This window comes from Trichechus manatus, unplaced genomic scaffold (assembly GCF_000243295.1).
Source record: "Trichechus manatus latirostris isolate Lorelei unplaced genomic scaffold, TriManLat1.0 scaffold00030, whole genome shotgun sequence".
Lineage (NCBI taxonomy): Eukaryota > Metazoa > Chordata > Mammalia > Sirenia > Trichechidae > Trichechus > Trichechus manatus.
This window is the reverse complement of record NW_004443966.1, coordinates 11173012-11189240: the sequence shown is the minus strand read 5'-3', so window position 1 is coordinate 11189240 and position 16229 is coordinate 11173012. Positions and strand designations below refer to the sequence as shown.

Genomic DNA, 16229 nt, shown 5'->3' with positions numbered 1-16229 from the left:
AATTCAAAGATGAATACATATATCTATATGTGTGCATCTATCTATATAAATATATATATTTTTTTTTTTTTTTTTAATTTGGGAGAATGATCCAAAAATGTCAATGCTAATGTCCGTGTTGTCCTAGGATTGCATGTCAATGTCCCTGCCTGACCACAGTGAGTCACATGGAGGGTGGTGTGCACACCCAGATGGACTCATTGATCCTCGTGAAAGGGGAGCCAGAGAGGGCCCAGGTCTGCATCTGCAAAACCAGGCTCAACAAACCACGACCCAGAATTTTTCTCTTGCTAATATATACATACAGTACACAGGGAACATAGCTTACAAAGCCAAATATCAATTTAAATGGTAATATTCTACATGAGAACTTATGTTTGGAAATATGTCAGGCAATTGACCCTACCCTAAATTTTACCCTTATTTTAACATCTAAATTATTGGGTATGATGCAAGTTACACTACAGAATATTTATCCAGAATCTGACCTACTGAGGTATTCTGTTAATACTATATATAAAAATTCAAAATATTTTTTCAAAAGTAGAAAAATAGTACTCTCTAAAAGTATAGCCAGATAGAATTTCCCATATTGAGGAATTTGGCTTTTTCAACAAGCCTTCAGAATCTGAAGTTTGTGGAATCTAAAACCCAGAAGTAGCCAGAAATCGGACAATAAATTGAATGTTTAAGTACCATGAATATAAAAAAAGACTAGAAATATATTTTTAGTCCATTATTTCTAACATCACTTTCTTTGGGTAGTTTCTGATAGAAAAAAATGTATCCTCTGACTGTTAGAACTGTAGATTTTCAGTGTATGTATGTGTACATTCACACACACTATCATTACTGAAGGAATTCTGTAGCCAATTTCAAAGAAGAAATCAAAGGATGATCCCAAATTAGTGTGGAAAGCCGGCAGAGTCCATGCCCCGTTCAGATGCAGCACAGCCAGCTTTAGCGGGCACAGCGTTAGCGAATAGCACCGACTACAACATCGCGCAGCCTCCTACCCTGGGAAAGAATGGAGGACGTTTAACGACGTAAACGTGTCAGCTCAGTTAGTTTGGGGCTGAACTTGCTTACTTGAAAAATCTGGTGCTATGCACACGTATCTGCCTCCCTTTTGTAAATACCACCCCAGTCTTCCCTTCGTTACTGTTCAAATCCAGGCTCCACATTTTAATTGAGTCTTACGTTTTCAAAATTATTTGAAAGTTGTCAAATGAGAAAAACATTTGACAGGTGACGCTTTTGGCATTGGCGGTAAACAGCCTTCCAAACAGGATTCTGGGGTTATGTTATCTTTCTTTTTTTTTTCTCTCTCTCTCTCTGTAAGAGCGGTTTTTGCTGTTGTTTTTTTCTTTAATACAAGTACTATGTAGGAATCATACATTATTGATTTCAAATATCTGATGAAAAAAGAGTGATTAAAGCCCATTCTTTATGGTACAAACTCATTTGGAAAGTGACTGTAACCCCGCCCCCAAAATTGTGTTTCTGTTTTTGGGTGAGGTTTTGTTTTCCCTACTTTTGCATAAATTTAGTCTTTAAAAATAAAACTTAAAACATGCATAGAAAATGGTAAACCCTGCTCAGAAGAAAATGTGGATCATCCTTTGAAATAATCCTACACGAACTTCTCTTCAGTTTTCTCTGTTGGCCGTTCATTTTGGAGAATCGTGGCCAATCGTGTTGGAGAGAAACGCTCTTTTACTCCCTTATTTCTTGTTTTCTTCCTCTTAGTTTTGTTTATATGTTTAAATTGTTAAAATAAACCACGCTGTGTGCTGGTATAATTTGTTTACTGCTTCCTCCATTATGTTTTGAATGTCACACGTTAGTATTCTGTATCATATTCCAAATATTCAGCTCCCCCTCCTATTCCCAGATAGGGAATTACAAAATTGTAGCCCGTCATCTTCTGATTTTTGTCTTTCTTTGGGGGTTGCGGGCATTTTCTTGCTTTAAAACTAAACACCACCATCTTTTTATAAGGTTTTCTAATATGTATTCCCATTTTTTAATACAGGGAAATGCCTCCTGAAAATACCATTTCAACATTTTAAGTGATAAATACTTGTTTTTACTTTATGCTGGTAATTACTATGATACATTAGTACAGTTACCAAGTATTAGCCTGCTGTTTATAGAAGTTGTGTTTCTAAATACCTCGTGAGTATATGGTGTGAAAATACCCATTCGTTTGATAATGTGCAGTAGTCCAGCTTTATTTTTATTTTTCCCACTAGAACTTGAAAGCTGTTATTAGGCTCTGTATCTCAGACCAGGAAAGACAAGAGCAAGCTGTCTTTTTGAGAGGGCCATTGGTCTTTATGGTGAAGTTAGCATGCTGTGCCCCTTCCTGCTTGAGTGCAAGGGTAAGCTTTATTTCAGGACTGAACTTCTCTTTAGCCTAGCAGCTGCATCCCAGCTTCCCTTGACATCCTCAGTACGTGGTGTCTTCTCATGGCCCCTTCCTACTGCCCTCTTCCTCTGGCCTCAGAGTCAGCACATTTGCTGGCTTAGTATGTACGTTTACAAAATCATCAGTGCATGCATTAATGTAGGAGTTTTTATCTCCAATTCACAGAGTCCGAGCACATGTGCTTATACTCTGATATGGTAACAGACTCTTCTGATCAAGTTCTTGCTGCCTTCCCAGAGTTCCTGTTCATTTGGCTAGCTCCTTCCTTTTGTATTTAAAAATTTTCTTTTCAAACGTAGCACTGTGCTAAAACCACTGGAGCAACTGACGGAGCAGTCTGTCAGTGAAGTTCTCCAGGTTTTGCTCCTCATCACAGGGAAGGGCCTGAAGACCAGAAGCGCGCCTTTGGTTGTGCAGGAAGGCTTAGACCAGGTCGCCGTACCGGGCTCCAGTGGTGCCCCACGGATGGGCAGCCCTGCTCCTCAGCCCTCTCTTGGCACTGCTGTGGCTGCCAGTGTCTGAACATATTGCAGGTTGCACCTGCAGAGGGACCCTTGGGACACAAACAAGGGTCAGAACCAAGGGTATTCCTCGGCATGTAAGTCCTGCTCATGTATCCTTCAGGCTGTGCCCTAAACGTGAAATTCCAGCTCCTGCCCCCTTTGGTACTGCATCTTTAAATAAAGGATAAGTCTGATATAGGCAATGTCATACAAGACTAAGCCTATAATCTGATAAACCGTTTGCAGATTTCTTGATGAAGTGCAATGTGCAAAATGTATAGTAACCATTTAAACATACCAATTTTCAAAAATTTGGAATCTGTAGCTTTTTTCTGGTACTATATAGAATCTTAACCCTTTAAATGAGGGAGAGTTTCACATTTTTTAGAAATCTGGGCCAAACCTATTACCAGGGCCACCAAGGACATGCAGCTCTCGGGGGATAAAGGAGAAGTCATCCATGCAGCTGCGTCTTCCAATTCAGACGCCCACGTGGTACAGTTCAGAATTTCTAGACTGAATGTATGGCCTGGAATTTGTCCCAGGCAACTGTAAAGGTCATTTGGCCTATTAAATGAGAGGACCATCTCAATACTATCTTGACATTTTAAGATGATACTTTACCTCTAAAACAGCATAATTTATAATAAGTTATAGTAGATTTATAAGTGTATGACAAAAATTTTAATTTCCAAACATAGCAAATTGATCTCTTAGATACCACGTAAGTTTCCATCTCCCTGAAATCTTCTCCTCTTCCTTCACCAGTGCATTCCTACTCATCCATCAAGACCCAGCTTTCATTTCATGTACTTGTCCCTTTCTGTCACAGTGTAAAGTGATCAGAACTTCCTTTCTAGGCAAAGAGGAATGGCAGAAACTCAGCAAACTGATCGGGAGAGTGATGTTAGATCGTTAGAGTTGGCTTTAATCATTAAATGGAGCCCTGGTAGCTTAGTGGTTGAGTGCTCGGCTGCTAACTGAAAGGTTAGCAGTTCAAACCGACCAGCCGTTCTGCAGCAGAAAGATGTGGCAGTCTGCTTCTGTAAAGATGACAGCCTTGGAAACCCTATGGGGCATTCTACTCTGTCCTATAGGGTCACTAGGAGTTAGAATTGACTCAATGGCAACAGGTTTGGTTTTTTGGGTTTTTAATCATTAAATGAATTTTCAGCACTTTATCATTACTGAGCATTTCACTGTCCATCACCCCTCACTCAGTTGGTCTGGGGCAGAGTGTCAGATCCCTCGCTGTGAGGAGGCAGGACATTCCCCAAGTCGAGCTAGAATTGGCCGCAGACACTAGTTGCTGGCCAGAGTTTTGGTGTTGGGATCTGGCTTCCGCAGACATTGTTCTCTCCTCCTGTTCTTGGGCGATGGCATGTGGGGACCTGGCAGGGCAGCAGCATCAAGAATGAAGATAATTTATGAATATGGAATTTAAACACGATTCCATATTCTGCATCAGTCTTCTCTTGAAGAAAACCTAACAACAGGGATGAGTTCAATTTGTTGAATTTTAACAAAAATTATTTCCAAAGAATAGGAAAATTCTGGGGTAGTGAGACCCTTAATTAAATTAACCAGCTGATCTTAAAAGATAGATTATGACTTGAAAGCCTCACTGTGTTCCCACTGGGACCAGAGTTCTCCGAACAGCCCTTCAACACTAAAAGTTTGTTTTGTTTTGTTTTTCCATCACATCTCATCTGTCCTGCTGTTCTCCAGTCTTCAGTGACTCACTTCTCATGTTTGTCTTAGAGCCATGTTTACCGTCACAGTCTGCCGTCACCTGGACTCCTGTGGCTGTAACCTCAGCGACATGAGTTGTGTGTACTGTTTCATTTCTAGTGAGCCCCTAATATGATGCTGTTAAAAGCAGCAGGAAGTGGTATTTAAAAGCACATGAAATTCCTCATAAAATGTGTAAATAACAACACAATTTTTAAAAACACAAGTGTCCTTCACACTAGCGACCTTGGGAGGAGGCCTTAGTACCCTTTTCCCAGCACGCTGTCATTGTGTTAGGTGTTTTTGGATTTTCTCTGTTGTAATTGCCTTAAGATCCACTTGTAAGGCACACAAGAAAATCAGTCTCCTTGCTGTATAATCTTATCTAGGTTGACATTAAAAATTGCATCGCCCCACTGGATCTTCTACCTTATCAACTTGATTGAGCTCAACTGACTCTGGACTCTTGAGAATTACTTCCCTTCTCGCTCACAAGTGGGAAGAACGGTCACTGCTGAGCGAGAGCCTGTTGGAGTGGCAGGGCCAGGGCAGCTCTGATGGAAGTCTAATCCCTCAAGGTGACCACTTGATGGAGACAGTATTAACCTGTATTTTCTAATAAGTGCCTAGTTTTTAATTGCCTCTCGAGTCGTTTTCCTCCCCTCTTCTTCACTCCTTCCTTCAAGGACAGTCATAAATGTTCATTTCTCGGGCCGCTTCCTGTTCTAATCTCACATTTCAGATATGCAACAGTAAGAGCTAATGTCCTTTTAAGCTAGAAAATACTGGTACACATTTTACTGGACCAGGATGTGGAATGACAATTGATTCCTGTTATACTTCCTTTTTTCCTGTAGCCATAGCGTCTTAAACTCACCAATAACTGAAGCTGTAGTGCAAACAGCAACACATGCTTGGGGCAGGGGCCAGGAGGGTGAGCTGCAGACCATGCCTGCATCTTTGGGATCATCGGCTCTTCATCAGTGATCGAGGGACGGGGAGCAAGAGGGCTTGTCTTACTGCTGCCGCGACTATCCCAGCCCTCAGCCCCAAATAGCTCTCATTTAGAAAATCCTATGGCTGCAGGGGTCCCTTTACTGGCCCCACATAATGGAGGTCTGCATTTGTCAGGGGAGGAACCCCACCCCTCCAAAGGGGAGGTCCTTAATCCACAATGAGCCGCCAGGTGTTTCCAAGGAGAAAGTGCAGTCCCGGATCACATTCCCATCAGAGGCTCTGGGTCACTCGTCTGGATCCTGTTCTTTCATTAACGTGACAAGAGGTGCAGGAACTTCTGGCATGGTCTTCTGACCTATGTCCATTGTACACAACACTTACTCTGACTCACATAAATACAGGACAGGATATAATTCTGTCTTCTAACATCACACTGATTATCAGGAATACGAAGTAAAGGAGGAACATTGTGAAGCCCAGGATCTTGTTCATTCTCCATTTGCAGGATGCAATTGAAGAGATCACAAATAGGAGCATGAAAAAAAGCAAAACAATGGCACAAAACAAACCATTGCTGCTAACTGGAACAGGCAGTAATCCATTGATAAGAGAGAAAAGCAACCAAGGAACAGGCAAGCTGCAAGATTGAAGAAACAATGTGAATAATAATCCCATATACTTAAATGGTAAAGCACTTTTACACACACACACACACACACAAAACCTATGAAGTAGACATCAGAAATTATTAGCCCCATTTAACAGATGAGGAAACTGAGGTTCAAGGAAATTGAATTACTTGCCTAAAGACTCACAGCTAATAACTGGGAAAGACTAGACTAAACGAAGCTATCTGGGTCTGAACTCTCTTTTCTGCACACTTTATGACGTCTGCCTGACTAACCCTGATTTTTACGGCAAGGATAGCATCCCTTTCAATTCTTTTCTGATCAGGGCACCCTCTCCTATGCCCTTTTCACTCCCTTCCGGTCACCTCTTGCCCCTCTCTCCTCCTCCCACACACACATACACAGATTTAAATTAAAGGAACCAAGGCCACCACCCAAATCCAGGACACAACTGGGAAAAAGAAAGTGGCCCAGGTGCTCTGCTGCGACAAGGTGGGGAGGAGGGTCCAAGGGAAAATGAGACATTTGCTTATTTATGCAAAATGCTCTTGAGAGCCTCGGAGCTGGCAAGGGAGGAAATACAGAGGAGAAGGAGTTTCAGGAAGTGAGATTGAGTCACTGCCCCTTTCAACCCCAGCCCTGGAGGGCAGAGCATTTGACTGTATGTGGTAATGGAATTTAATGGACTTCATTTTCAATGCATCTGTAAATTCCAGTCAGTGACATTTCAGGCAGCCTTTCAGTTCTGTTATCCCATCTGGCTGTGATGAATGGAGAAGGGTACTTTGTTGCCTTGCAGAAACTAATGGTGTAAGTGGCCTTTTATCCCCTGCATAATGAATGGAGCAGAAAACGGTGAACAGAGCCAACACACTGGTTTCTAGTCATTCTAAATATGCCTTGGAAAACAACGATGCCACTCACCCCACAGTGATATCAAATATGTTACTGCCCACAGAGCTGGACACAGCCATGTCTCCCAGGCCTTTCCGAGCGACAATCACACTGGTGATGAGGTCAGGAATCGACGTGCCTGCTGCTAGGATTGTCAAACCCATAATCTCTTCAGAAATCCCTATGGTTTCACCAACCTGGTAAACAGCAACAGTAATGAGAAACCATGGCCACAACAGCTTAAAAACCTGAGGCTCTTCAAAGCACCTGCCACATGCACTTTGTGCAGACACAGCACCTTCCAAGGAGCTCACACGCTCCCGCAGCCTGAGGGAGGGAGGCGGATGGGTGGACCTGACCGACGGGCACCAGAGAGAGAATGGGGCCCCAGCTCAAGGCTGCAGAGAACCACACCGCTCTTCTTTCCTCAGCTGAACTAAAAGCCCATCTGTGACATCAGGTTTACCCTTCCTCTCACCGCCATTCCACCAACACCAGCACCTTCCCCAAAGAACTGCCGCTCCAAATTCTCCTCATGTCAGCGTTTCACTTCCAGACACGGCCACCTGCTGTGTGCCGGGAACTGAGAGGCTGGAGATGGATGGATAAGCATAGGGCACATCCCTACCCGTGGCCCAGTGAGGAAGAGACGCTTGTGAACAGCAATCCACCTCTGTGCTAAGGTGCTCCGGGTAGAACAGAGAGGCCATGGGTGCTCAGAGGAGGACTGAGTCTGCAGGAGGTTGTGGGGAAGGGAGGGCCATGCTGGGCTGACTCTGGGACAGTGTTTAGGATTTCACCAGGTGGAGGGGGTGGGGGATCTATGGCAGAGAAAACAGGGAATAAGGCTAGAAATGGTCAGCCAGGACCAGGTCATGAAAGGCTTCCTGTGCCATGCTCCAGTGTAAACATAAGACACACCTGGAAAGCACCACATTCGTTGGAATAAAAAGTCTATTTTTAAGCCTTTACAAGCAATGTAGAGACTGTACAAATTTCACTTGGCCTTTCGCATTCCCTGGGTACTGGCAATTCATCCTGAAGGGGGAAACATGCTCTCGGGCTGTGCTGATGCCAACTGTACTTCCTGCTGTCCACTCACCTGGTGCGCCCACCACACCATGAGGTATGAGAACACGGCTATCCACGTGATGGATCCCAGGAAGGCGAGAACAAAAAACTGCCTAGACTCCTGTTTGAAAATTCGAAAAGGAAGAGAAGTTGCAGAGGCTAAAGTTCTTCGGCCCTTTGAAGGGAGCCCCCAAATCAGTGACGAGGTCTGATGGAGAGGCTCTGGAGACATGGGAGCTGAGGGCTCTGTCTCCAGGGACGACCTTGAGATGGATGGGAAAAAACAGGGCTCGGGGCCTGCAGGGGCGTCCCGCCAGGAGGCTGGGTTAGGAATAGCCAAACTGAAGAGCTATTTGCTTGCCCTAGAACCATCTAGGTATTTTTTTCTGCAACCTCCCAGGCCCCTCTGCAGACTCAGAGGCAGAATATGAACTGCCCTTGGGTGAAGTAGGTTAGGCAGACCTTCCCCACAGACAGGAATACTGGGTAGAAAGAGCAGTTAGCACCTTGGGTTTTCAAAATATCCCTGTGAAATACGGAGGCATCCTTCCCATATTAAAATCAAGAAACTGAGAAAGGGACCACGTTCACACTGTTTATAGTGGTGGAAATAAGGGATACTTAAAGTCTGGGGCCTCCAGGCCCAGGGGCATGTCCCCCAGGCACGCGGTCCCTTCAGAGCAGGAACTCCATCCCAGATTGCTGCCAAGCTGGCTTGCCCTGGCCTGTCCCTCTGGAGCGGGAGCCCTGGGTGTCTACAGGCCCCACCAGCCTTCCGGGGATGCGCAGCCTCAGTGCAGCTGGGCACACTCACCAGCCTGCGGACGTCAGGCACCGTCAGCCACAGCGGGACAACGATGGGCAGGAGGAAGAGGTAGATGGCCTGCTTCTGCCTGGTCTCTGGCCACTCCAAGGACAGAGGCGCCTCATTTTCCTCCGCCTCTTCCTCCTCTTCGTCCTCCTCCTCCTCCTCCTCGTCTCTGTTGCCTCCCTCGTCCCCATCCGCGCCTGTCTCATCCCCTTCGGTTCCAGCGCTGGACTCCTGGCCTTCGCTTGCACCTCCATCACCTTTCCTTGCCTGGATATCACCGTCGCTTCCACGGTCTGCTGGCCTTTCTGCTTCGGTTCCACTTTCGAGTTGAGTTTCACCTCCACTTGGCTCTCCAGTTTCTCCTTCACCAGGAGTTTCACCCTCTCCACCTGTCCTTTCACCTGTGCTCTTGGCTTCAGCCACATCTCGTTCCTGCAAGCCCAAACCAACGGATTAATGTGTGATCAGTGCTCGGCTTGTTTCCCCTCCCAAGTTCTCTCCCATTTTTTATTGTTGTTGTTCTTAGGCTGTATCTGAAAACCTGAGTATGAGGAGAATACTTGTGCCGTCATTCAGCAAAATTCCCTCTTCCACTTCCCTCCCCAGTGGTCATCCAGTCCTTATTTGATGATTTCCAGGAATGGAGAACCACCGGCTTCTGTCACTGTTGACAGCTCTGACTGAAGTCCATGTTTACATCAAGTTTCCACCCGCTGAGTATAGGTTTACTCTTTGGAGCCACACAGAACATGTCTAATCACTCTTCCACAAAATAGCTCTCCTCCCTGAATGTGACATTCCCAGGTCTTTCTATCATTCTCCCACGTCATGGCCTACAGCCTCCTCACCATCTTGGTGAACTCATCCTAATTAGCTTCTGTCCCATGAGGAGAGCCCCAGAACTGAACACAGAACACCTGTAGAGTGTGCAGCAGGACTATCACCTCCATGACTGTTACCTCATACGGCGCGATATCTTTTGATGGTCACATCACATTTCTGATCTACTGAAACTCTTAAATTGTTTTCTTATATGAATTACCTTATATAAATGAAATAATGATTAGGATAATACCTATTTATTCAGGGTTTTTATGTGCCAGGCACCATTCTAAATAGTTTAAGAATAATAATAGCTACTGCTTACTAAGTTCCATGAGTCAACTAACTCATGCTATAGATAAGAATTATACTCATCTTGTAGATGCAGAAACTGGGGTACAGAGAAGTTAAATAACTTGCCTGTGGTCCACATAGTTTGTAGGTGATGAAGCTGGATTTGAACATGGATAGTCCAACTCTCTGCCTCTTAACCACTAAGCTACCTTACTTTGCAAATGCTGGGACTGAATGAGATCTCTGGTTCGCAAAGCTGGTAACCTGGGGATCTTATTAGGAATACAGATTTCTTGGCTCTACCTGGCCCAACTGAATTAGGATCTCTGGGATTGGAAGCCAGGAGTCCGTATTTTAATATGTTCACAAGCGCTCCTAACACATTCATCTGCATACCACTGTGTGGGAACCACAGGCTGACTCCATGTATTCTAAAAGCCATTGATTCTAAGCTTCCTTAGATTAGGCACCCAAACTAACCTATAACAACGTGCTGGTCCAGTGCATTGAGCAAATGACCTGAGCTGGGTGCTCATGGAGTGAGTCTGTCCCCTGAAATAAATTTCATGATGTAGGCAAGCCCTCCCTGCAAGGATGTTCAGTGATTCTCAACCCTGCTGCATATTAAAATCATCTGGAGGCTCTTAAGAAACATTGATGCCCAAGTCCCCACTCAGATAGTCTGATTTAATTGGTTAAGAGTGGGGCCTGGGGATTTTTTCCCCTTTTTTACTGTGGTAAATATCTGGGCAATTTCTTTAAGCGACCCCTGATGAAGAAGCCAAATATTAATATTAAGTGAGCTTGTCGGGAGCAAAGAAGAGTGAAGAAAACCAAAGACTCAAGCAAACAATTAGTCTAAAGGACTAACGGACTACATGAACCATGGCCTCCACTAGTCTGAGGCCAGAAGAACTAGATGGTGCCCGGCTACCACTACCAACTCCTCTGACAGGAACCACAATAGAAGGTCATGGACAGAGTAGGAGAAAAATTCAGATTCATAAAAAAGACAAGACTTACTGGTCTAACAGAGACTGGTGGAACCTGAGACTATGGCCCTTAGACACCCTTCAAACTGGGAACTGTAATCACCCCCAGAGATCACATTACAGCCATACAATAGACAGGCCTATAAAATGAAGAATAATACCAGTGAAGAATGAACACCTCCGAAAAATCAACTATATGAGACCTAAAGGGCACCATTTGCCCAAACGCAAAGTTCAGAAGGAAGGTAGGGGCAGAAACCTGGGTGAATGGACACGGGGAACCCAGGCAGGAAGAGGGGAGAGTGCTGACACATTCAGGGCTTTGCAACCAATGTCACAAAACAAGCTGTTTATAAATTGTTGATTGAGAAACTAATTTGCTCTGTAAGCTTTCACCTAAACCACAATAAAATATTAAAATATATATTTATGTATATATATTATATATTGGGAATTGGGAATGAAGAGGGAGACAGGAGATTTTAGTCTGGATTCATTCCTGCCCTACTCTCCCCCACGAGGGAAAGAAGGTTTCCTGGGGGAAACGACAAGTCATTTAAATTGATAGGTAGGAGAGTGCCTATCCAGCCTGCACAGTCTTCTCTGAGAATGCCACCCCTAGTAGCCCCAACTCAATAGCATCTCTCTTCTTCCATGTTGGAGTCAAGGCACCTATCTCTCCCTGCCACAGCTGATTGGATCCAGGCTGGATCTGACCCGTGGCCTGGGTTGAACAGATTCTGTCTCTTCTGAGACTAGGAGCCAGTCACTGGTTGATGGCCATGTGGACTGGAGGACTGGGGTGGTGGTGTGGGGTTCGGTGTGCTAATAAGGAAACGAATGGAGCCAGGCTGTCCAGAGAGCCTAAGTTATAGAGCTGACACAGACAGAGAAAGGGATGTGAGGGTGACGCCACCAGGGTCACAGATACCTTTTCAGGCCTGGGCCCAGCTCCTCGTGAGACCAAGCTTCACCTCCTGCCCTGGGATTCCAGGAGATAACCGCTGTATTTATTCTTTTAATCCCTTTTACTTGAGCTGGCTGTAATGGGCCTACTCGGGACAAGATGATACCATGGAGATGTCTTAGACACTGAACCCAAAGTTGCTGGATCAAGGATGAAATATAACTGAGCACTTCTGGATGTCAAATAAGATAAACAAACAAACAAACAACACGGGGTGGAACCCGCAAACTGCGTGCTTATTTGCTGTCAGTCACCCAACCCTAACTGAGCACAGCCACGTGCCAGGCACGCGTTTCTCTCTACAGGGAAGAAAGAGATGACTCAGATCCTGCTGTCGTGAACCTCACCAACTAGGAGGGGAACAAAGTTGTTGTGTGCTGTCAAGTAGACTGTGACTCCTAGTGGCCCTATAGGACAGAGTAGAAAGGCCACATAGGGTTTCCATGGCTGTAATCTTTACGGAAACAGACTGCCACATCTTTCTCCTGAGGAGTGGCAGGTGGGTTCAAACCACTGACTTTTCAGTTAACAGCTGAGCACTTTAACCACCGTGCCACCCAAGCTCCTTAGGAGAACTAAGAGAAACTCATGAATGGAGTACAAGGAAGGCAGTGATAAGCACCCTGAGAGGGTTCACAATACCACAGGCACTTGGGTGGGGGGATCAGAGAAGGCTTCATGGCAAAAGAGGCGTTTACTCTGGGCCTGGAGGGTGGGTGAAATTAGGATCAGTGAAGATGGAGGGGAAAAAGGCAACCTAGAAAACCAAACCAAACCCATTGCCGTCGAGTCGATTCCAACTCATAGCAACAGGGTGAGCCAATCATGTGAGCCAAGCCACGGAGGCAGAAAAACACGGAGACATGCTTTTAAGTGGAGCATCGTAGAAGAGGTTGTGGGTCTGTAGAGAAGTCAGGTCTCACTCAGAAGGCCTGTGTACCAGACCAAGGAGCCTGGGCCAGGTGCAGGCAACGGGGAATCTTGGACGGTTACGAGGTCTTTACCCAGCTCTCCTTCCACCTGGATTTCAAGCTACCTGGCTCACTGTCCCCTAGGAGCTTACAGACCCACTAACAATGTTTCTCTATGTTTTTAGAGGATGTGACAGTTCACAACACTTTCTCATATACAGTAACGCATTCATCCTAAGGTGTCATGGTGAATTCGCTGGCCCCATGGGTATTTCTATTGTTAAAGTGATCTTCAGAGAAAAGGCAACGTTTTCCCCAGACTAATGAATCTCAAATAGGATTTCAGACCTTCAGGAAGGAAGTATTTTGGGACAGCAGGGCCTCCATCCGTGCAGAGGGCAGCCAGGCTGGGTGCCTACCTGGCTGTCTGGATTGTCCTCCGGATCTCCACTGACGTCTGGAGCAGGGGCTGGAGTGTGCGTGCCCGCAGGGAGCTCAGCTGGCTCCTCCTCTTTAAAGGATAAACATGGGATAGGTCAGAAGAGAGTACCAGGATGTGAGCAACGGGTGGGGGTGCTAGTGTGAGCCACGATAGGGCTCTTGGACTTGGATCACTTCAGGACGTCAGTGGGTTGGTTTGGGGATTCCTTGTTGGTAGGTAAAGTAAAATGATACGATGTGAGCTGCTACTGCCCTGTCCACTGCGATGTCGCGGATGAGAGGAGGCGGCCGTCCTTGCCAGCCCTGTATTCACAGACATCTCCATCCTGGCCAGTGTGGCCACGAAGACTGTGAACAATTTGAGCGACTAGAGCAGAGAGAAGGAAAAACTCCCAGCCCTCAGCATCTGACCCTTTGTCCTACCAACCTCATGGAAAGGATCCTGCTGATTTCAAAGGCAGCAGGTGTGAAGCCTGGGAACACGATTGGGAGGCAGGCGGGGGGCAGGGGGGAGGCGTGGAAAGTCTAGAGAGCTGGGTTTAGGTTCTCGCCCTCTCACATCATGGCTGTGTGGCTTTGGGCGAGTCACTTGACTCAGCCTCGGTTTCCTTGTCTGTCGGATGGGAACGGTCCTGTTCTGCCTCCTCCGGGGGCTGCTGGGTCGATCAGGCAGGCCTCAGGCACCGTGCAGAGCCCACGTGTCAGCAGATCTCCCACTGCCCCAGTCCCTGTTGCCACAGAGATGCTGGACCTCTGTGTCACCAGACCCCTGGTGGCCCTCCCTCACTGGAGTTGCTGGTCTAGACCATCACTAGCAGTACTGTCCTTGCATAGAAGTGACAGGAAGGAGAAAGAACGTGCCCATTCCCGGTGGAGTCTCATTTGGGATGAGATTTGGCAAAAAAAGGCGTGGCAGGTCAACAACTTATGGCCCTCCCTCGCCCGCCCCAGCCGGGGAGGGCGTGCCGGGGCCTCCTTCCCTCGCCCGCCCCACCTGGGGAGGGCGCACAGGGAGTTGTATGGGGCTGCCCTCAGGCCAGCAGTCATGTCAGAAAGGGATACCGTGGAAGGAGGAGGCGGGAGGGCAGTGGAGTGCAGGGCAGCATGGGGCAGGGTGGACATGCCAGCATCGGGACCGTCACTCTGGCTGCCTGGCTCAGAGAGACCCAGAGGCGTGCCTCAGTCCTGGCCTGGGTGGGCTGCTGTCTCCAAGCCAGGCTTGCTCCTGACCCGGGGTTGGTAGCAGGAGAAAACCCTCTGGCCTGGCCATCCTCTCACCTTCTGATTTGCTTTCTGCTTTGATCTGGGGCTTGGCTCTGGCCTCCTGATTCAAGCTCTCCTCCTCCTTGTCCTTGGAGGGGCGGGCTGCAAAACAGAAAGGAAACACATCTTGTCTGGGACCACAATATTGTTCCTGCCACCCCTTTTCAGTTGGGATGGTCAGCTGAGCAGCCAGAGCAGCCGTAGTGGGTGGGAAGAACCTGGCCTGGGAGTGGGGATGCCTGGATTCCGGTCCTACTAGGCCTGTTGATGGTGCCCAATTCCCAAAATTTTGTCTTAAATTCCCTGCACTGTCACTGACTGGCTGTGACCTTGGGCAAGTCACTTCCCTTCTCTAGGCCTGTTTTCTCTCTGGTAAAATGGTTGGACTCCGGGGCAACGACTAGGATTTATTTCCTTTATCAGCTCAAGTGATGGCTACTGAATTGAGAAGGATTCTGACTCAGGCTTAGTAGGAAAGTGCCATATTGACCAGTGATGTCTGTGATGAGCAGGCAGTAGGGAAATAATGGCAGGGAGACATGTATGTGCCCACCTTGGACTAGATTATGTGTAAGGTCCTTTGCGGCTTAGACTTCCTAGGAATCTACTAGAAGCTTTGCTACAGCTCCAAGGAGACTCCTGGTGGCCATGCTCCTGAACCTTCTCTCTCCAGTTGAAAAGGGGAAATCACTGACCAACCATCTCCCTGCCATACCCTTTCTGGCCCCAGACACCTGCAGCCCAAGCAGGGCCTCCTCCAAATCCCCGTGCACCTGCTTTGCTGGAGGCCCACATGGCAGAGTGTGCAGAATGGGGCCGCCCTGGTTTTCAGGCAAGAAGAACGATGAGGGGGCAACTCTTTGCAATGACACTGTGCCTGGCAACACGCAAAGCGATCTACACATGTCATTTCAAGGTAGGAGAGGATGACGGGTCAGAGACTGAGGTCCAGGGGCTCATGACCGTCCTCCTCACAGCTCGGGAGGGAGGCCGTGGCACAAGCGATGGAACGAAGTGGCTGCATGGGATCCATTGTGGATTCCTGTCTGTCTCTGCCCGAGAGCACTGGGTGACCTCGGGGAGCCTGTGGACCTTCTCTAAGCCTCAGTGTCCTCTCTCTAGAAGGCAGCAAACTCCAGGACATACGCAGAGCACTGATATGAGGGTCCATGAGACAAAATACACAAATGCTTTAATTGCTGCAAGTGCCAGCCTCACGCATATTGTTACATTAGCACCAATTTTGGAGCCAGACGGCCTGGGCTTAAATCTTAGTTCCACCGCCTGCTAGCTGCAGACCAAGCTGTGTGAGTCCTTCACTTCTCTGTACCTCAGATTCTTCATCTGTAACACCTTACAAAGTCGTTGTGAGGAGGAAATGAATTCATGCGGGAACCTGCTTAAAACAGTGCCTGGTACCTAGAAAGCACCATATAAGTTTCAGCTATAACAACAAGGACAATGATGATAAGTTGACAGTGGTAGTTGAGAGCTTCAGTGAAAGAGAGGAAG

At 46.9% G+C, this 16229-nt stretch overlaps 1 protein-coding gene across 1 annotated transcript in view; it reads right to left on the bottom strand.

The window, feature by feature from the left end:
- Window positions 1–1597: 1597 nt before the first annotated feature.
- SLC24A1 (solute carrier family 24 member 1) overlaps window positions 1598–16229 on the bottom strand; it is a 33035-nt gene continuing 18403 nt past the window's right edge. The window contains exons 3-8 of the mRNA XM_012555028.2: window positions 14733–14819; window positions 13433–13524; window positions 9031–9459; window positions 8248–8337; window positions 7176–7342; window positions 1598–6259 (exon numbers count right to left, since the gene is read on the bottom strand). Coding sequence (XP_012410482.1) covers window positions 6010–6259; window positions 7176–7342; window positions 8248–8337; window positions 9031–9459; window positions 13433–13524; window positions 14733–14819 — 1115 coding nt within the window. The 3' untranslated portion in view covers window positions 1598–6009. The remainder of the gene's footprint in view (window positions 6260–7175; window positions 7343–8247; window positions 8338–9030; window positions 9460–13432; window positions 13525–14732; window positions 14820–16229) is intronic.